The 22,042-nt window shown below is 38.0% G+C and overlaps 1 protein-coding gene across 15 annotated transcripts in view; it reads left to right on the top strand.

The window, feature by feature from the left end:
* pleca (plectin a) overlaps nt 1-22,042 on the top strand; it is a gene marked incomplete at its 3' end in the record, with an annotated part of 109,545 nt that overhangs the window by 80,328 nt on the left and 7,175 nt on the right. For 9 of the 15 annotated variants that reach the window (XM_084423345.1, XM_084423338.1, XM_084423341.1 and 6 more), the window contains 27 exons: nt 1,059-1,225; nt 3,118-3,233; nt 4,576-4,682; nt 4,767-4,886; nt 5,139-5,234; nt 5,370-5,497; nt 6,428-6,521; nt 6,619-6,773; nt 7,164-7,515; nt 7,922-7,999; nt 8,139-8,300; nt 8,420-8,524; nt 8,833-8,928; nt 9,048-9,173; nt 11,685-11,837; nt 12,209-12,363; nt 12,575-12,701; nt 13,584-13,767; nt 14,005-14,037; nt 14,459-14,616; nt 14,810-14,988; nt 15,587-15,725; nt 15,843-16,196; nt 16,362-16,445; nt 16,534-16,638; nt 16,792-16,890; nt 18,383-21,727. In XM_084423345.1, coding sequence (XP_084279471.1) covers nt 1,059-1,225; nt 3,118-3,233; nt 4,576-4,682; nt 4,767-4,886; nt 5,139-5,234; nt 5,370-5,497; nt 6,428-6,521; nt 6,619-6,773; nt 7,164-7,515; nt 7,922-7,999; nt 8,139-8,300; nt 8,420-8,524; nt 8,833-8,928; nt 9,048-9,173; nt 11,685-11,837; nt 12,209-12,363; nt 12,575-12,701; nt 13,584-13,767; nt 14,005-14,037; nt 14,459-14,616; nt 14,810-14,988; nt 15,587-15,725; nt 15,843-16,196; nt 16,362-16,445; nt 16,534-16,638; nt 16,792-16,890; nt 18,383-21,727 — 7,017 coding nt within the window. The remainder of the gene's footprint in view (nt 1-1,058; nt 1,226-3,117; nt 3,234-4,575; nt 4,683-4,766; nt 4,887-5,138; nt 5,235-5,369; nt 5,498-6,427; nt 6,522-6,618; nt 6,774-7,163; nt 7,516-7,921; nt 8,000-8,138; nt 8,301-8,419; nt 8,525-8,832; nt 8,929-9,047; nt 9,174-11,684; nt 11,838-12,208; nt 12,364-12,574; nt 12,702-13,583; nt 13,768-14,004; nt 14,038-14,458; nt 14,617-14,809; nt 14,989-15,586; nt 15,726-15,842; nt 16,197-16,361; nt 16,446-16,533; nt 16,639-16,791; nt 16,891-18,382; nt 21,728-22,042) is intronic. The other 6 variants (XM_084423346.1, XM_084423342.1, XM_084423343.1 and 3 more) reach the window with 1 other exon arrangement.

Here is a 22,042-nt window from a genome sequence, read left to right as displayed (position 1 = left end):
GGAATCCTGATGATGAGTCACCAGAGGAACGAACACATGCAAAATCACAGACTAAAAGTTGAACAAGCCTCTTATTATAAACGAATCTTATGATCACTGCTAACCACAATGTTTGTCCATAGTATCTTGGCAACAATGAGGGTATTTAAAGTATACTTTTTCCCCCTACCTTAAATTATGAAATGCCATATTTTCCCAGAGCGTTAAAGGGTAGTTTTTCATTATTGGAAAAGCAACAATCTGCAATTTTTTTAATATGAAACAGACATTTACTGAAAACAGTGCAAACTTTGTTTTAAAATAGTAACGTTAATTTCAGTAACTGCATTTAGTCAGAAATGTTGTATAATAATTTTATATAATACATTATCTGTTTTATTCAAACCACATTTACATTGATTCTGATTTTATTTTAACGTAATATGAAAATTGTAGTTATAGTTTCCAAATATGTTTAGTCTGTTTTCTATAATAATTAGTGCTGGGCAACAATTAATTGCAACAATTATCCAAAATAAAGGTTTGTGTTTACATAATATATGTGTGTGCATATATATATATATATATATATATATATACACAAAATAATTATACATAGTACACACACATATTATGTAAACTCAAACTTTTATTTTGGATGCGATTTATCGTGATTAATTGTTGCCCAGCACTAATATGACAGTTGTTTCTAAATATGCTTTAGGCCCTTTCATACCAAGGACTATAATTATAACAATAACGATAAAGATATAGTACTAATCCTTCTAAATATAAAAGAATAGCAGTGTCCACACTACAACTATAACGATAACGATAACGGCATGGAGAAACTATATAGTTGGGATCATTTTCAGAACAATTTTTCCAGCTAAAGAATGTTAAAAACATTGACAGCCAATCAGATCAAAGGGAGCTGGAAAAAACTCTGCTGGTCATCTGCTGGTGTGGACGCTTATATAGTTATCGTTCTTGGTGTGAACGGGCCTTTAGTATTTTTTTATATGATAAATAGATCATTTGTTTTATTGAAACTATATTGTTTTCCTTTGGTCCATCAGATCTCCGATATCCAGGTGAACGGTCAGTCAGATGATATGACCGCCAAGGAGAAACTGCTCTTGTGGTCTCAGCGGATGGTGGAGGGCTACCATGGCCTGCGGTGTGATAACTTCACCACCAGCTGGAAAGATGGCAGGCTCTTCAACGCCATCATCCATAAACACAGGTAGAAACTCCTTGTAAACAGAGAAAAAGTTCTTGGAACTGAGGCATAGCTTTTAATTTGTCCATTCTCAGGACACATTAAACCATGGTACTCATGTGAAAGAGGCGGAAACTCCAAAAATAGTTAATAAAGTGATCTTAGTTCTTGAGAAATGGCAAATATGCTTGTATCTCTGGGCTGTTTATGAATTTCATCTCCAGACTTGCTTGCTGTATTTACCATGTCAATCACAGACCCCTTCTGCTCCTTGCCGGGGAACAAGAAACAAGATTAGTTATGCCATACTTAAAGGTATTCACCTGTTTGCACTTTCATGTGCCAACACACATGGGATTCAAAAAACTGTCATTCAATATCTTTAGAATTGCCGACCTATTGCAGCCTTCATACAAATACCTCTCAAGCACATCAAATTCAGTTGAGTTTATGTCGTATAAGTCCAAGTATGTCCCAATTGGCGCTTATGAATAGAGTTCAAAACTAGAATCCTGTAATAAGGGCGTGTTGAATCTAATAGGATCCCCAGAGGGTGTGTTTTTCACATTCAGCTGCATAGCTCAGGTTCACCCTACACTACCAGACACAGACGACTCTTGAGATTTGAACAAATAAGGAGTGGTTTGTCTTCCCTCTCACTTACAACTTAAACGTTATGATATACAGATTATTATTTGAACGGCACTGGGACAGTAAACAGAACACGTGGAGTGCAGGTGAAGCTCTCAAAGCTTGATGCGTGACATAAGATGGAGGGTGTTTTCACTGAGGAACGACTTTGCTAACCGTTGACTGGATAGTGAATCTATTGGGAAATTGGAAAAGAATACCCATCTGCACCCTGTGTGAATGCACACGTTTCAAAGAATGGGAAATTGAATCCAACGCAATGTTCAGTCTCAAGAAGAAGTTCCGCTCCAAGAAGAGTCGCAGCAGCTCGTCCAGCCACGGATCCGTCAGTGACCTGGAGGACCGAGTGGTCATGCTGTGTGAAGATCTGCCGTCTGAGGTTTCTTTCGATTCGGGCCAGGGGTCCATTAGCCCTGGTGCCTGCTCAAGTGGTGGATCCCAAAGCGGAGATCTTGAACATGGCATGGAGCAAAGGCTCTCCACCCTAGACGGGTTTTCTTACAGAAAGGTGTTCGTCTCAGATGCCGAGCTTCCCTGGGGCCAGCCATGCTACCTGCTCTCCCAGACAGCCAAACAGTCGTATGAATGCTTTGGTTTTATACATTGTATTGAAACGAGAAAGCTAAGCAATTCTGCCTTTGCCTTTGTAGCTTTAGCAATTTAACTGATAATGTCAGTTCCTGTGCTTAATTCCTAGTAATTTTGTGTGAATAATTTTAAAAAATGTGCGCGTGTAAACTATACAATTATTTAGTTTTGCTAGACTTTTATTTTGCATGTTCCTAAGAGGCTGCAGAGCATGTGTGTGCATGTATTTTTACAGTAATTGTTTTTTGGCGCCTTGCAGTGATTGCTGTTGAGTGAGTACTTAGTCACATAAGACAGAGGCTTTTTTTCAAATCCCACGAAGAGAAATCCATCTTGCCTTCACCTGCCCAGGCTCTGGCACAAATATTTTCATAGCCTCCAGGTTTGGCCAATCAGTGTGGAGTTAAATATGTGATCTGCAAGTTTGCGTTCAAATGAGATCTGGATGAAATTTCCATTTTAAAAGCACAATTCATACAGGTTGGATTTTTGTTCACTAAAATGGAAAGTATTTCTTTAAACAAAGCAGACATTAAAATGCAAAATAATAGACTAAAGGAGAATCTGTGTTAAAATTCAAGTGTGCAGTCTTTTAATTGAAATCTTGTCTAGAGTCATTTTTTTTTTTTCAATGTCCCCCTTTAACTGTATTTTGTGAATTCTGCCTTTCATTCTAGGCCGAATTTGATCGACATGAATAAGGTGTTCAGACAGACCAACCTGGAGAATTTGGAGCAGGCCTTCAGCATAGCAGAGAGAGACATGGGCGTCACACGCCTGCTGGATCCTGAAGGTAAACAAAGGGAGAAGATCCCTCTGGATTCTCATTCAAAGAATTTTCTTTCATTCTTCTCTTTCATTGATAAATATAGTAGATCTTAGGGAATCTTAGTGGATTTAATGGACTTGTACAATAATCTTTAAGGCCTGTGAAACAGTTCTAATTGTTAAGTGATTTTACTTAAATCTTTTGCTGATGTTAAAGGTGGTATCTGTGATTTCTGGCCCAAAAATATTTGTATTTTTTTTCCTAACAATCCGCTAGCTGCCCGCCCCATAAGCATGCCGTCAAAAAACCGCGTCTCTGTAGGCAGCCTAGGCTCTGAGATCTGCACACATAAACAAATGGTTTCACCAAACACTCAAAACAAAAACAAATAGTGTTCCAACCAATCACCAACAGGGGGAGGGTGTTGTGAGGTTTTGTGCTTGTGCACGGCTGCACGCGAAGTCAGAGCTGAAGAAGAAGCTGGCTCAAAACCTCACAACACCCTCCCCCTGTCGGTGATTGGTTGGAACACTATTTGTTTTTGTTTTGAGTGTTTGGTGAAACCATTTGTTTTTGTGTGCAGATCTCAGAGCCTAGGCTGCCTACAGAGACGCGTTTTTTTGACGGCATGCTTATGGGGCGGGCAGCTAGTGGATCGTTAGGAAAAAAAATTAATATATTTTTGGGCCTGAAATCACTGATACCACCTTTAAGTAATGTACACTACTGTTCAAAATGATTGTTTTTGAAAGAACTTAATGCTTTTATTCAGAAAGCATGCTTTAATTTGATCAAAAGTCAAGACATTTATAATGTTCTTAAAGATTTCTACAAAAATAATGAGCAGCACAACAGTCTACAATATTGATAATATTTAGAAATGTTTCTTGAGCAAATCTTAATATTGTAATGATTTCTGAAGGATCATGTGACACTGAAGACTGAAATAATGGCTGCTGAAAATTCAGGAATAAATTTGATTTTAAATGATAATAAAATTAAAAACAGTTATTTAACATTTTAAATCAACTTTTTTATAAACAATAACAATTATTTAAAATAATTACCTTCTCTTTTTACGCTCCCTGGTTATGGAACAAGCTGTAGAGTATAATAATCTTAGAAACACTCCCCTCTTTAAAAGTTTTAAAAAATCTCTTATGGACCAATTTAAAGGAAACCTGTGCATGTTTTGTTAAGTAGCTTTTGTCATTTTATGAGTGCTGGGTAAAATTTTATGTAAGATTTTTAGTTTTATGTTTGTATGTTGTTTATGTGAAACTTTTTATGCTGCCATTTTGGCCAGGGCTCCCAAACTTTCGAACGATAGTGTATAATGATGGTAGTTTATTTTCCGTTTCTGCAGATGTGGACGTGCCACACCCAGACGAGAAGTCCATCATCACGTATGTGTCCTCTTTGTATGATGTCATGCCAAGGGTTCCTGACGCTCGTGATGGAGTCCAAGCCAATGTGAGTGTTTTGAAAATATAATTAAGTATGATGGGCCATTGATATTGTTATCTTTGATGTTTAATATTTTTTATTGACGTACAGGAGTTGGAGTTGCGCTGGCAGGAGTATTATGAGCTGGTGACCATGTTACTCCAGTGGATCAGGCATCATATTATCGTGTTTGAGGAACGCAAGTTCCCTTCCAGCTATGAGGAGATTGAGGTTAGTACCATGATCCTCAGGTTTAATGAACATATATGTGCTTATACTGTATACATGTGTAATTATGGTTTGGTGCAGTAATTCACTATTCTTTACCCGCTAGAAGTGTTGGAAAATGTATAAAATAGCTATAATGTCATATAACCTTAATCAAGTATTATTTTATGACCATAAATGCATACAGAAAAGCATCCAAAACAATTTTTAAAAAGATAATAAGTTATGGTATGACCATTTTCCCTTCTGTTGTAGGTTCTTTGGCGTCAGTTTCTGAAGTTCAAGGAGTCTGAACTACCAGCCAAGGAGACTGACAAAAATCGCACCAAGCACATTTACAAGTCTTTTGAGGTAAATTAAATTTGTCACAGTAGTAACTGCCTTTTAAACAAGCATGTAGTACAGTCTGTTTGGGCTTTTACATGAGTTTTCTTAACATGTTTTTACCAAGATTTGACTTTATGCATGGGGTTTGTTTGGCACCAGGGTGCTGTGCAGGCGGGTCAGGTCAAGGTTCCCCCCAGTTACCACCCAATTGATGTGGAGAAGGAATGGGGCCGCCTGCATGTGGCCATTTTGGAACGAGAGAAACTGTTGCGCTCCGAGTTTGAACGGTGAGAAATCTGTATAATAACTTCTCATGGTTATTATGTGCAGTTATTCATTTGAATAATCCAGACTATTTATAGGGGTATTTTGCTATAATACTGTGGGTCAAAATGTATTGTACTAAAGAAGAAAAATGTATGATGCCATTGTGTTTAGATTTTACGGATGTTTTGAAGAGAATCTAAGCAGTTAGAGCTACTGTACCTTGCAAGAAAGAAAGAAATTGACTTGCCCTAACAAGAAACTTCCACTATACTAATTGATAATTGTCAAATCTTGAACAATAATACTTTTTTTCTAAATTAACAAATGTGGAAGGACTCGACTTTACTTTTAAAATCTTTTTTTTTAATTGAATTACTTTAGTTTTTTTAGTTCGAAAAGCATTAAACTTTCATTACAGTTAAAGGGACAGTTCACCCCAAAAGGAAAATTCTGTCATCATTTACTCTATGGGTGAACAAACAGTTGATTCTATCCCTTTAAGATGATTTTTTTCATCAAAATTAATGCATTACGTTTGTTATTAAATAGCATTTAGCACAAGAAACAGGGTGTCTCTTTTAAAAAGATTTGTCACAAGACAGACTCGCTGCTGCTCTCCAGAATGTTTTATGAGCTTTATCAGTTACAGCAGCACTTCTTAACATCAATAGCTGATTCTGTGTGACTTCGCTCTGAAAAAACCTCTCTGGACTGGGATTTAGCATTATTAGGATTATTAGCGATGGCCTTTATGAATGACAGCCATGGACTGGAGTACCTGCTCCGTGAGAGGAGGGTGTGAGTGATTCAGCTGATGCTTTTCTGATTGATTGAATGTCGAATGCCTGTAAAGTCTGAATATTGTTTTATGTAGCCTTTGCCCAGTCATTTTATTCTTAATCTTGTAGTGAATTATGTAAAGAGTATTTGTGTGTCTGTTACATGTACAGACTGGAGCGTCTGCAGAGAATAGTCAGTAAGGTGCAAATGGAGTCAGGTTTGTGCGAGGAACAGCTCAACCAGGTGGAAACACTGTTACAAACGGTGAGATTGAAAGCCATTTATTTAACCCAATTTTGAGAAGATAAACCTGCCGTATTTGTAAGCAAATTGCTTTAATTTAACTTTGCTTTTATTGCAGGACATACGTCTGCTGGGTGCGGGAAAGCCTATCCAGCACTCGTCTGAGATAGAGGCAGATCTGAACAAGGCTGAAAACATGATCCGATACCTTTTTAATGATGTGCAATTACTTAAAGATGGGCGCCACCTACAGGCAGAACAGATGTACAGGCGGTTAGTATGATATTCTACTGTCATAACCTAAAGAAATACAGTGACAGCTAGTACTATATTGTTTTTGCTCAGTACTAGTCTTTAGGTCTGAATGCAACCAAAAATATGAATATTGTACTTTATTTATTTACATAGGATAAACATACTTTGAAATGTTAACATTTTTAAAGAAAGTTAAATCCTTTACAGAATTCTTGCTTTCATTTATAAGAGACTATTTTCTGTAATAATGCTTTACAGAAAATGTGTTAAAAACTATTTATAATGGTTAATTAACAATTATTAATAATATTATCTATAATAATATCCATATATCTAATAATATTTATAATAATTAAAATCTTATTTATTCTCATAGCAGCTTTAACTGTCATCTCTTGGCTCTTTCAGGGTGTACCGTCTCCATGAGCGTCTGGTTAACCTGCGCAGTGAGTTTAATCTGCGTCTGAAGTCTGGCGTGACGGTGTCGCAGGTGCCCATGACCCAGATGTCCATGTCCCAGGTCTCCCACGTCCAAACACTACAGCAGTCTCCCCAGCGCGTAAGACCTGAGCTCGACGAAGTCACTCTCAAGTACATTCAGGACCTCCTGTCCTGGGTGGAGGAGAACCAGAGGCGCATTGATGGGGCAGAGTGGGGCGAAGATCTGCCCACTGTGGAGTCTCAACTCGGTAGCCATCGTGGCCTTCATCAGTCAATCGAGGAATTCAAATACAAGATTGACCGTGCACGGTCTGATGAGGTAATTTAAAGCATAATTTATAAGTAGCTCTGTAGTACTTTATCATATGAGTCTTAAAATTGCCCATTGTACACTTTTGTAGCATTTATTTTGTAGAAACTAGATTTATTGCACTGTAATTTTGTGGTTGTGATGTTTTTGCTACATTATCTTTAAGATTTATATTTGTAAATTACCTCTGTTCTGATTGGCTAATTAATTTTCTTGTGAACTGAGGAACAATAGCATCGAGTGATACACACCGGATACTAGAGTACAAACAATACTGTTCTCAATAAATCATTCATGCTTTATTAAACAGTATTAATAATTCAAATTGTTTATTAAACTCTGAATATGAGTTAAGAATGGCCAAGACTACAATGAATGTTATATGAAAAAGCAACATTATTTTCTCTCCTCTCAGAATCAGTTGACTCCAGTCAGTAAGGGAGCTTATCGAGAATACTTGGGCAAACTGGACCTTCAATATGCCAAACTGCTGGTACGCTCTTAAATCTAGACGGATCACTTTGTTGAATCTTAATAATGGATTCTAAAATATCTTTGTTCCAAACCCAATAACACAAAGCCTGATAAAAAAGAATGAGCTAATTTATGAGTTGCTTGTTGTTCCTCCTCAGAACTCGTCCAAGTCACGCTTGCGGAATCTAGATCAGCTGCATGCTTTTGTTGTGGCCGCCACAAAAGAGCTGATGTGGCTGAACGAAAAAGAAGAGGAGGAAGTGAACTATGATTGGAGTGACCGAAACTCCAACATGACCGCCAAGAAGGACAACTATTCTGTAAGGCCACCAACACTTTTGAACATGATTCCACCTACACTAAATTTACAGGTGGAATCCTCTGAAATCATTTCATTGCATTTGACAATGACAGTGGATGCTGCTGTGCTGTCTTGTAGGGTTTGATGCGAGATCTTGAACACAGAGAGAAGAGAGTGAACAATGTCCAGATGACCGGAGACAAACTGTTGAAAGATGGCCATCCTGCCAGGAAGACTGTGGAGGTGCACAATTTTACATTTAATTATTTGTGTATCTGTTAACCTTTAGCTTGCTTACTTGGAGACACTTACTATAATATCCAGCAATATTACTGATTTAACTGCACTGACACTATCAGATGAAAAACAAAACTACAGCTGAATAACGACACTATTGTCTTCTGCCGAGCTAAATATAGCTGAAATTAACTTGTTTCATAACTGATGAATTTGACACACTTATTGAACTTCAGTAAATCATCACATATATATATATATATTAGGAGAGAATTGTTTGAAACTCCAGCTGTTTGTATTCTATTTCTCTGTAGGCTTTCACTGCAGCTCTTCAGACTCAGTGGAGCTGGATCCTTCAGCTGTGCTGTTGCATTGAGACTCATCTGAAAGAAAACACCGCCTACTTCCAGGTACACACAACAAACACTTATGCTTGTAAACAGTGGGTTTGCAGTTCACATCCAAGTAGACAGCCAAATAGATTTACTTCATCAGAATTATTTTGATCTCCAAAATTTCTGTTCTACAGTTCTTCTCAGATGTTAAAGAGGCTGAAGAAAGGATGAAGAAGATGGAGGACACGATGAAGAAGAAATATGTGTGTGACCGCTCAATCACGGTTACACGGCTTGAGGATCTGCTACAAGATGCAGTGGTGGGTGTTAATATGAGTGGAATTTTACAATCCTGTATATACCAAAATGTACATGAGCTTTTTATTTGACCATTAATTTTCATTGAGACCTTGTGTCTGAAATCAAATTCTTCTGTAAAACAGTATGCCTAAAGAGCATTATGTCAGAATACACAGTAGGTGAAAATTACCCAGATGACCTAATACTTTCAGTGAGATACTGAAGTGCATATTGATGGACACTTTACTATCCCATGAGGCTACGGGAGAGGAGTTGTGAATGGTGGTGAAGTGATGCTGTAGGTCACATGATAGTAGTACGTCATTGCTTATGCTTGTAATCACTGGGTTTGTAGTTCACATCCAAGTGATATTTATGTGAATCAGTTCATACTTTCTATTTCAGTTAGTTGATTAACTCAATTCAGTGCTTCATTTGAGTCGTAAAATTAACGCATTTGACCCATTTCTACGTAGTTCATCTTACATTTCATAAAGTTGATTGGTTACGAACATGAATCAATTTACTGCATGATGTAGCCTATAGAATGCGGTTATAATGACCCTAAAATTCAAGATATCAGGGCAATATGAATTTTTGTCTTGTGTTTATATCATGATAAAATTAAGCAATATCACACAAGTGCTGTTTTTGTCCTGAATAGCACGAGTGCAAATGTGATATTGATTTTATACAACAGTTCAATAAATAAGAAGTTAATATTGTGTTATATTTTAGACACAGTATTGTCTGCTTTTTCTCAATTTTGCCAAAGAAAATATTACCTATAAATCCAGAGCAGAACTGTTGTGCATATCTGAGCAACACACAGTGGTGCATCGTTTCTGGATGAATCCGCGTTTTAAGCGAATCATTCGGGTGAACCAATGATTCAATGGCACATTCATAAAAAAAACTGTGTTTGAAAAACCCTTAAATAGGGCACTATTTGAGGGGACAGACATTTGTAGTGCTGTCCGAAACCATAGTGGACGTTATTGAGTGCACTCATTCAATCCCACAATGCACAGCAATAGCAAGTGTACAACCGATGTAATGCACTGTGACGTTGACGCCGAATGAATCTCGCCAGAAGATGGTGCCCGCAGCTAAAACAGCCATCCATCCATTTTCCAAACCGCTGGTCCAATGTGGCTACAGCATTATATTATGTATAAATTCCTTTTTACTTGATTATTAAATTTTTAATTTAAGGTTTATACATGCTCGCTTCCATGTCAGAGTTACTACTGGAGCTGTCAGTTTGCTAAGTTTCAAATGATTATTAAACAGCAAGTACAAACTGTGCAAAAGCAGCAGCCCTTCCGGCACACTCAGTGCCCGAATTCACTCACTTGTTTTCGTTCACTCCCTCAAGTAGACTATATTAGTGGAGTAATGTAGGGAATAGTGAATGAGGGTACAGGGGGCGTTTACTTGAGCCATTTACTTGAATCCGCCGTTTGAACGAATCGAACGAATGAATGTCTCAATGACTTGTTCATTTAGACATTTACCGCCTCTTGTTTAGAGTATCATCTCATTAAAAAAATCTTTTCATATTTCCATATTAATAAAAAACCCATTACAGTTCACCCCAAAATGAAAATTCTGTCATTATTTACTCAACCTAATGGCCGTTAAAGCCTAAAAGTATATGTGTAATAAATTCTATGTTGAATCAAATAAAATATTTTTTATACGTCTATTTGATGCTTCTCTCATTTAACACCATAATGACTTTAAATTATCTTTTGTGGGTAATTTTTCATTTGATGTGCGATTAATTAGATGAATTAATCGCCCCATCATGTAATTATTTAGATTAAAATTTGTAATCGCTTGATCTAATATATATATGGTCAAAAGTTTACATACACCTTGCAGAATCTGCAAAATGTTCATTATTTTAACAAAATAAGAGGGAGACAGCCCACAAGACAAAATAAAAATGTTATTAATAAAAAACACCTGTTCAAAAGTTAACATACACTTGATTCGTAATACTGTGTGTCCTTACCTAGAGGATCCATGAGGGACCCTGTTTCGTCCTGAGCAGTAAAACTGCCCTCTGTTCTTCAGAAAAATCCTCCCCAAATACCGCAAATTCTTTGATTTTCCAGAATCTTTTGCATATTTGAACCCTGCAGTATGATTTAAGATCCATCTGTTCACACTGAGGACAATTGAGAGACTAATACGCAACTATTACGAAAGTGAAATATACACTGATTCTCCAGAAGGAAACACGATGCATTAAGAGCCGGGGGTGAAAACTTTTATTTTGTCTTGTGGACTATATAAGCATCTTTTTATGTAAGATATAAAGATGTAAGATGTATTATATCTTATTCAAGACAGTACTAAATCAAACATTTAAATGCGTTTTGTATGATCCCTTTTATTTTGTTAGAATAATAAACATTTTGCAGATTCTGCAAGGTGTATGTATGAACTTTTGATCACGACTGTATATACATAGATAGAAATATACATACATACATATGCAAATTTGTCTCTCTGGACATCAGGAGGAAAAAGAACAGCTAAATGAATTCAAGACACACCTGGAGGGTCTCAACCGGAGAGCCAAGACCATTATCCAGCTCAAGCCGAGGAACACCGCTCACCCCGTCAAGGGCAAATTACCCATTCAGGCTGTTTGTGACTTCAAACAAATGGAGGTAAAGCAGAGACACTGAGTCACTTGTTTGTTTTTTTTGTTTTTTTGCATGTGTGTATGTGTGTACATGGGCTCAATTAAGAACACACAAACAACTCTTTGAACCGTGTGTTTATTTGCTTTCCTATATTCCAGTCCCTCTTTCAAAAAATGGATGAAGAAGTCACATGTGTGATCATGCTCTTGCTCACCATAGGTGTAATGTGTGATCTAGCATGAATATCTTATTACATAGGCTCAGCAATTAGCCTCACCCATTTGTTCTTGCTCTTAGTCACTGCAATTATAGTGTCATATACACAATGCCGTATGCAGTTCATATTACAGTAATCACTTCAAACTTAATTAACATCCTTAATTTTTTTGGACCAGATCACGGTACACAAAGGAGATGAGTGTGCCCTGGTGAACAACTCCCAACCGTACAATTGGACAGTGCGAAACTCCAGTGGAAATGAAGCCACAGTACCGTCCATCTGTTTCATTGTCCCTCCCACCAACAAAGAAGCTATGGATGTCAGCTCTGGGTAACACAGTACAGCCTAATACTAGTGCACAAGACTAACCTCACTTGACTTCCCTTCCTTCAGTTGGCAGCACATTCAGATTCCACATAATTATATCTGTCTGGGAGACGAGATGTGTGGTTTTCTTGCGATGTTGCAATATAAACCAAATCTTTGTGATTAGTGTTTGGCTTTCCATCTTATCCTTTGATTTGTTTTTTCTTAACCTCAGTATGGATGCGAGTCTGCAGAGGCTGATGGTTCTTTGGCAAAGGCTGCATGTTGATATGAAGAGCGTGCTGTCCTGGCAGTACTACATGCGAGATATCCTGCTTATCAACTCCTGGAATTTTATCATGGTAACTAGCACACTCATCCCTTTTTAGATACATTCAAAGACTTGATAAAAAATAATAGAACCCAGGATGCACCTATATTAAAAGGCTGGTGCTAATAATTAATAATAAATGAATGGCCTAAAAATTAGTTATAATTTTGTGTAAATAACTGAAAAAGAAAATCATTCCTTTTAAAAAATACAGTATGAAAAATTAATACACTACCATTCAAAAGTGAAAAATGACGAGACTTTTACATTGTTAGAAAAACTTTCTATTTCAAATACATGCTGTAATTTCGAACTTACTAATCATCAGAGAGAGAGAGAGAGAGAAAAAGTGTCACGTTTCAACAACAATATTACACTGCACACCAGTTTTTAGCATTGATAATAAAAAGAAAAGTTTCTTAAGCACCAAATCAGCATATTAGAATAATTTATGAAGGATAATGTGACATTAGGTAGACCAGGGTAATGGCTGCTGAAATTTTGAATTGTAATGATATTTCACAATATTAATGTTTTTGCTGTGTGTTTGATGTAATAAATGCAGCCTTGGTGAGCATAAGAGTCTTCTTTCAAAAACATAAAAGGTAGTGCATTCATTTTGAGTTTTGCTGAAGCTTACATGTAACAGTATTATTAAATTATTATCAGTGTTTTTTAACTGTATTGAATGTTTTGTGTAAAAACATTTTAACATGCACAATTAAATATTCAGGATCAGCCAATATATGTCTAATATCAATTGCTACGATAAATATAATCTCTAATATTGGCTTATAACTGATATAAATTGATTATTATGTATTATTTAATTGTATGCAGAGGCATACAAACTGAAAAGTTGCATTTACTCATGAATAGTAATTAGGTGACATTGTTTTCTAATTTTGTGTAGTTCAAGACTCTGAGAGTCGAGGAATATCGACTGACCCTGAAGAACCTGGAGCAGCACTATCAGGCCTTCATACGTGACAGTCAGGATTCTGAGATCTTCGGTGCTGATGATCGCTTGCAAGCTGAGAACAGTTACAGCAAAGCCACTCAACACTATGATAACCTGCTACGCTCCGTTGAACAAGGTGGGTGTCCGATAAGATCAGCTGGTTTGTTCAGATGTATAGAAACCATTTATCACTTTCACAGTTCAATAAAATTGCACTCACACAAAGTCATCTTGGCCCCAGCAACACCCCTGTTTTAAGACTTTAAGGTTTTTCTGCATGCTTGAAGCAACACAAAGGCATTATGACTTGTAGGAATTTCAAGATGGGGCATTCCATCCAACTCCCATTATGACTGTGAGACTTATTTTTCAGAACATGTTCTCATCCAAAAGAACAGCGCACTGGGTAAAGATCCGAGAGTGGATTTTTTAACAAACTGTGAATGATATGTCCGTGTCATTGTTTGTTTCATACTTTCATGTGCATTTTGTTCTAATCCACATTGACTCCAGGGATTTTTAGCATGTTTTTCACAGATTTTCTCACCATTTGACAGTTTGAAATGCAGTGTACTCACTTAAAAGTGTGCAAATCAACTGATTTACTTGATCTTTAAGGTCTGAAACATTCTCTATGAAAGTACTTGAATGCAAATGCTTCTAAAGCTCGATTTCATATACCTATATATTGAATGGATACTGCATGGATTTAATGTTATTAAAGAAGAAACATTCTTAGATGTGTGTGCTTTTGCTTTCTCTGTATTTTTCCAATATTTAAGAACATTTCTTAAGCTTTTTTAACACAAAGTATGTCAATTATTTAGGGGAACAGGATGAGTCAGTGTGCAAGAGTTACATCACCCAGATAAAGGAGCTGAGATTGAGACTGGAAGGCTGTGAGAACCGCACAGTGAACCGCCTCAGACAGATGGTAGACAAGGAGCCTCTCAAAGCCTGTTCGCAGAGAGCCACTGAACAGAAGGTCTGCATAAACACTGTATTAATATACATTATACCATTGAATCCATCAATAAATGCCTTCAAATGTATATAACACATGAAGAGCCTGTGTATGTCTACTGCAATCATTAATTGTTTTATTTTTTTATTAATTGAAATCGTAATATATATTATTCAATGACTAAATCCTTGTGTATTCTCACGTCGTCCTACAGAAAGTGCAGACTGAGTTGGAGGGTATAAAGAAAGACCTGGATAAGATGGTGGAGAAGAGTGAAGCAGTGCTGGCCACATCTCAGCAGTCCAGTTCAGCCCCTGTCCTGCGCTCAGAAATAGACATCACCCAGAAAAAGATGGAGCACGCCTACAGTCTCTCTTCTGTGTATCTCGACAAGTGAGTTTCAAGTCCATTTTTTATACATATATACACTACCGTTCTAAAGTTTGGCTTAGGTAAGCGGTTTTAATGTTTTTGAAAGAAGTCTCTTATGCTCACCAAGGCTGCCTTTATTTGATCATCGATATTGTAAAAGCTGTAATGATGTGAAATATTATTACTATTTAAAATAACAGTTTTCTATTTTAATGTATTTTAAAATGTAATTTATTCCTGTGATGGCAAAGCTGAATTTTCAGGAGCCATTATTCCAGTCTTTAGCGTCACATGATCCTTCAGAAATCATTCTGATATGCTGATCATCAATTGTGCTGTTTAATTTTTTGGTGGAAACTGTGATACTTTTTACATGATTATTTGATTAATTGAGTATAAGTTCAATAGTAAGTAAATAGAAATAGCATTTTTTGTAACTATATAAATCTTTTTCTGTCACTTTCAATGTAATGCATCCTTGTACAATAAAACCCCAAACTTTTGAACTTATTTAGATGGAAGTATCCAATAGAAATGTTTTTTTACTTTTCCACACTAAGTCACCTTTTTGTCCTTCCCATATAAAATTATGCTGATCCTATTATTTTTGTCCATAAAGGCTGAAGAACATCGACATGGTAATCCGCAGCACACAAGGAGCAGAAGACATTCTCAATAAATATGAGAACCAGTTGCGGGATGTGAACAAAGTTCCTGTTAATGAGAAAGAGATTGAGGCCACTCAAACACAGCTCCAGGTACATTGTCTCTCGCACAATAACCCAATTATGCATGAAATTGTTTACCACTATAAGCTCAAATCATACATGACCTCACAAACATGTTAATGTTCTTTCCTTCTTTTTTGACTCTAGAAACTGCGCTCAGAAGCGGAGGGAAAGCAAGCTACGTTTGACCGCCTGGAAGAGGAGCTTCAGGGGGCTACAGCGGTGACCGACCGTATGTCTCAGCTGCACAGTGAACGTGACATAGAGCTGGAGCACTACAGGCAGCTGGTGGGCAACCTGAAGGACCGCTGGCAGGCTGTGTTCGCTCAGATTGAGCTGAGGCAGAGAGAACTTGACCTCCTGAGCAGGCAAATGCAGACTTACAGACAGAGCTGGGACTGGCTCATCCGCTGGATAGCAGATGCCAAGCAGAGGCAGGACAAGCTCCATGCTTTGCCCATTGACAGCAAAGCCCTTCAAGAGCAGCTGACCCAGGAGAAGGTATCTATCTATCCATCCATCCATCCATCTATCGGTCAATCTGAAATGCAGGGTTTTAATTCATTTTCTGTTCTCAATGCTTTATATAATGAATATCATATAATATTTAGCTAGAAAATCATGTTAATAATCTTTTTATTTACGTCATGTCCATTATTTGTACAGAAACTGCTTGAGGAGATTGAGAAGAACAAGGACAAGGTGGATGAGTGCCAGAAATATGCTAAAGCATACATTGATGCCATAAAGGTGTGTATGAATGATGCCGGCCGCATACATATTTTACACAAATCTAAATGATTTATGAGTAGCACTCTGACTGAATGTTCTCATCCAGGATTATGAGCTCCAGCTGGTGTCTTATAAAGCTCATGTGGAGCCCATCGCTTCCCCTCTGAAGAAGACCAAAATGGAGTCTGCATCTGATGACATCATTCAAGAGGTACCCTAGAGATCTGATAGTCACCTGTCTTTGGCTCTTAATCTGCTATATGCTTTAATTTACATACTGTATGTATAACTTATACTGTTCTACTTGGGCTTTTATTTATTGATCTTCTTTGACATACCAAGTAACTTCAAAAATATCTTTCAGTATGTGACTCTGAGAACACGCTACAGTGAGCTGATGACTCTTTCGACCCAGTATATTAAATTCATCATTGAGACACAGCGCCGCCTAGAGGATGAGGTGGTAAGTATCAAAACCTAAAATCTTAGTATTCTAGCACCAACTATAACTCACTAACTTGATCCTTTTGTAGTTTAATTTATGTATGTATGGACACATGAAATATGTATTTATTTCACTGTACAAACCATATGAGACACAGTTACATATTTATCTTAAGTTATCCAAGAGTGACACAATAGTGAAGTTGAAATATGCCGTGTTGGCCGTGTGCTAAAGGTTAAAGTTCTGGAAATCAAAAATGTAACAGATTGAGCTGCTCACCTAGGCCTTCAGTAATATAAATGCTAGTGGTGCAGCACATTCCATTTCTTTCACAATGTATGTCTTTCATTATGTGTTTACTACTATGGAAGTGTTTTAATATCTCTTCCATTATAGTGAGCTCTCAGTCTTCAGCCTGAAGCAAACTTGAAATATGCTGTTATCCTAAAAATAAAAGTTAGTGCATGGTGCAAAGTACCAGTGATGCCAGTTCGCTAGTTTAATTTCCTGGTTGGATTCTGTCTGCTGCTTAGCTGCATTCTTACCCATCATTTCTTTGTACACTATTTGTTGATTTTCCCTCTGAGTATGCTTCAGCCTGACTGTCAGCCCTTCTTCTGTAGCTGTTTTCTGCTCAATTTTGGTTTCCATTTTCCTTTCTAACCTTTATTTTCTTGTCTGCTTCTCTAAACTGCTTGCCAGTGCTTTATCATGATGAATGTTTGTCATGTTTGGGCGCTAAAGAGGTAAATTGTCCACAAAAATGCACGTTCATCCTTTTCCAGTCCCTTGTTAATTACGTTTGCATTTTTGCCATTATTAAGAAATATGTTAACTAAAATATGAACAAAAATATGCATTAATATATATTATTGGATTTGTCAAAATCTACACTTTGGCATTCATCAGACCTGTTTTTCTTCTTCCCCCCCTTATGGTCTAGCATTATTTAAACATTATTTAATAAGTCTCATTCTTTCTTTGCTGCATCACTAAGCTGTTCTGTTGTAGGCATGATAATACTATGAATATACATTTTCATTGACCCTTTATAATAATAGTTTGTCATTTATTAAAAGGTTAAATTTCCATATTTTATTTCCATATAAAGGGAATCCAAAACACATTCTGTAACCCTTTTCACTCTAATGTAAAATATATTAAAAACCACAAATCTTCAGTCTTCAAAATGACAGGGTAGAGTTTTAAAGTTTTTATTCATTTAAAAAATGTATCCAGTGATAACACCTCATTAGCATGAAACCATTCGATATTCCAGCTGTAGTGGTGTTTTGTGAAGTGATTGTGTCTCATTTTGTGTACCATACATTGTGACTTTATATAATCCTTAATAAAATAACTACTTAAGTTGTTTTTCTGTTTAGCATAACACCCTGTAACTTTGTCCATGTACTTGCATTCGCATGTACGTACATGCACTTATAATATCTAACACTTAAATATTTAACTTTGTTTCTATTTCCCCTACTATTTACCTTCACTAATACAGAAAGCTGCCGAAAAACTTAAGGAAGAAGATAGAAAAAAACTGGCCGAGATGCAGGCCGAGCTAGAAAAGCAAAGGCAGTTAGCTGAATCTCACTCAAAGGCTATTGCTAAAGCAGAACAAGAGGCGAATGAGCTGAAGACGAAGATGAAAGATGAAGTCAGCAAACGACAGGACGTCGCGGTCGATGCTGAGAAACAGAAGCAAAATATCCAACGAGAGCTTCAGGAGCTCAAAAGCCTTTCTGAGCAGGAAATCAAGTCTAAGACTCAACAGGTAGAGGAAGCCCTCCACAGCCGGACCAGAATTGAAGAAGAAATCCATATAATCCGACTCCAGCTAGAGACAACGATGAAACAAAAAAACACCGCTCAAACAGAGCTTCAACAGCTCAGGGAAAAAGCTGCAGATGCCGAAAAACTTCGAAAGGCAGCACAGGATGAGGCAGAGAAGCTTCGGAAGCAAGTTTCCGAAGAGACTCAGAAGAAACGCCAGGCAGAAGAAGAGCTTAAACTGAAATCAGAGGCAGAAAAAGAGGCTGCCAAAGAGAAGAAGAGGGCCCTTGAGGATCTTGAGAAGTTCAAGCTTCAAGCTGAGGAAGCTGAGAGGCACATGAAGCAAGCAGAGCTGGAAAAGCAAAGACAGATTCAAGTGATAGAGGAAGTGGCTAAGAAGACTGCAGCCACTCAGCTTGAGAGTAAACAAACATCATTGACAGCAAAACTGGAAGAATCACTCAAACATGAACAGGTGATGGTCATTCAACTGCAGGAGGAGGCAGAACATCTCAAAAAGCAGCAAGCTGAAGCAGATAAGGCAAGAGAGCAGGCAGAGAAGGAACTAGAAACATGGAGACAGAAGGCTAATGAAGCTCTCCGGCTCCGGCTCCAGGCTGAAGAAGAGGCCAATAAGAAAACTACAGCTCAGGAGGAAGCGGAGAAACAGAAAGAGGAAGCCAAACGGGAGGCAAAGAAGAGAGGAAAAGCTGAGGAGGCTGCCCTTAAACAGAAAGAGATTGCCGAAAAGGAGCTGGAGAACCAAATAAAGATGGCTGAAGAAACAGCTAAACAGAAGCTTGCAGCAGAGCAAGAGCTTATTAGGTTAAGAGCAGATTTTGAGCATGCTGAACAACAGAGAACTGTCTTGGATGATGAGCTCCAGCGTCTCAAAAATGATGTCAATGCCGCTGTTAAACAGAAGAAGGAGCTTGAGGAGGAACTGGTCAAAGTTAGGAAGGAGATGGAAGTTCTACTACAGGTAAAATCCAAAGCTGAGAAAGAGTCTTTGTCAAACACTGAAAAGAGCAAACAACTACTTGAATCTGAGGCTGCCAAGATGAGGGAACTGGCTGAGGAGGCAACTAAACTGAGGTCAGTTGCAGAAGAAGCAAAGAAACAGAGGCAAATTGCAGAAGAAGAAGCTGCCCGTCAGAGAGCAGAGGCTGAGAAGATCCTCAAAGAAAAGTTAGCTGCTATCAACGAGGCAACCCGTCTAAAAACTGAGGCTGAGATCGCTTTGAAAGAGAAGGAGGCTGAAAATGACCGCTTAAAGAGAAAAGCCGAAGACGAGGCCTACCAGAGGAAAGTTCTTGAAGATCAAGCGGCTCAGCACAAGCAAGCAATTGCAGAAAAGATCGATCAGCTCAAGAAGTCTTCAGACACTGAGCTCGACAGGCAAAAGAAAATCGTTGAAGAAACCTTGAAGCAGAGGAAAGTGGTGGAGGAGGAGATCCACATTCTCAAACTCAATTTCGAAAAGGCTTCAACTGGCAAACAGGACCTTGAACTTGAGCTCAACAAACTGAAGGGCATTTCAGAGGAGACACAGAAGAGCAAAGCGAAGGCTGAAGAAGAAGCAGAGAAATTCCGAAAACTTGCTTTGGAAGAGGAGAAAAAAAGGAAAGAGGCAGAGGCCAAGGTGAAAAAAATCCAAGCTGCAGAAGAAGAGGCAGCAAGACAACACAAAGCTGCTCAAGAGGAGGTTGAGCGTCTAATAAAGAGAGCAGAAGATGCCAAAAAGCAGAAAGAGACTGCAGAGAAAGAAGCTGAGAGGCAGATCATTTTAGTCAAAGAGGCTACACAGAAGTGCTCTGCTGCTGAACAGAAAGCCCAAAATGTTCTTCTCCAGCAAAATAAAGACAGCATGGCGCAGGATAATCTCAAGGAAGAGTTTGAAAAAGCAAAGAAACTGGCACAAGATGCAGAAAAGGCCAAAGACAAGGTTGAGAAAGAGGCTGCCTTGTTGCAGAAGAAAGCAGAGGAAGCTGAACGTCAGAAGCAGGCAGCTGAAGCTGAAGCTGCCAAACAGGCCAAAGCCCAGGAAGATGCTGAAAAACTGAGGAAGGAGGCTGAAAAGGAAGCTTCCCGGCGGGCTGAGGCAGAGGCTGCTGCTTTAAAACAAAAACAAGAGGCTGATGCTGAAATGGCCAAGTACAAAAAGCTTGCAGAAAAGACCCTGAAGCAGAAGTCTTCGGTTGAGGAGGAGTTAGTGAAGGTTAAATTGCAACTTGATGAGACAGACAAACAGAAATCTATCCTTGATGATGAACTTAAGCGACTCAAACAAGAGGTCAGTGATGCTATGAAGCAGAAGGCTCAAGTAGAGGATGAGCTCTCTAAAGTTAAGATTCAGATGGAGGACTTACTAAAACTGAAACTTAAAATTGAAAAGGAAAACCAAAAGCTTATGAAGAAAGATAAAGACAACACAAAGAAACTCCTTGAGGAAGAGGCTGAGAACATGAAAAAACTGGCTGAGGAGGCAGCACGGCTTAACATTGAGGCTCAAGAAGCTGCAAGATTACGGCAAATTGCCGAGTCAGATCTTGCCAAACAGAGGGAACTGGCTGATAAGATGCTGGAAGAAAAAAAGCAGGCCATTCTTGAGGCGACAAAACTGAAGGCTGAAGCCGAAAAGCTCCAGAAACAAAAAGATCAGGCACAGGTAGAGGCTCAAAAGCTGTTAGAGGCCAAAAAGGAGATGCAGCAGCGTCTGGAGCAGGAGACTGTTGGTTTCCAGAAATCTTTAGAGGCTGAACGCAAGCGGCAATTAGAGATTACCGCAGAGGCTGAGAAACTAAAGATCAAGGTGACGCAGCTAAGTGATGCTCAGTCAAAAGCAGAGGAGGAAGCCAAAAAATTCAAGAAACAAGCTGATGAAATCAAAACCCGTCTGCTAGACACTGAAAAACAGACTTCCGAAAAATACACTGTTGTTGAGAAACTGGAAGTACAGAGACTGCAGAGCAAAAAAGAGGCTGATGATCTGCATAAAGCAATTGCAGAGCTTGAGAAAGAAAAGGAGAAATTGAAAAAAGAGGCTGCTGACTTACAAAAACAATCAAAAGAGGTATTGTGTTATATGTTGTAGTACTGCAATCTAGTGCTTTATATATTAGCCTTAAACACCTTAATTAACAATTAACAGTTTTATACAATTTCTGAACCTTTGTTCATGTACATTGCATGTTACCAGTCTCAGTGATAACAAACCCTGCAATTGTTATGAACAAAGTTGTTCTGATCCCCTTTAACACTAGTGTCCATGATGTATTTATTTAGTTTGCAATTATGTTGTGCAGCCTATTTGCACATTGTTGGTATCACTATTTATTTTAAAATAGTTTCTAATGTCTGTAACTTGGGCACTATAATGTATTGTAAT

The sequence above is a fragment of the Rutilus rutilus genome (assembly GCF_951802725.1).
Source record: "Rutilus rutilus genome assembly, chromosome: 11".
Taxonomy (NCBI): Eukaryota; Metazoa; Chordata; class Actinopteri; order Cypriniformes; family Leuciscidae; genus Rutilus; species Rutilus rutilus.
The sequence above is the reverse complement of the archived record's forward strand: the minus strand, read 5'-3'. Positions and strand labels throughout refer to the sequence as shown.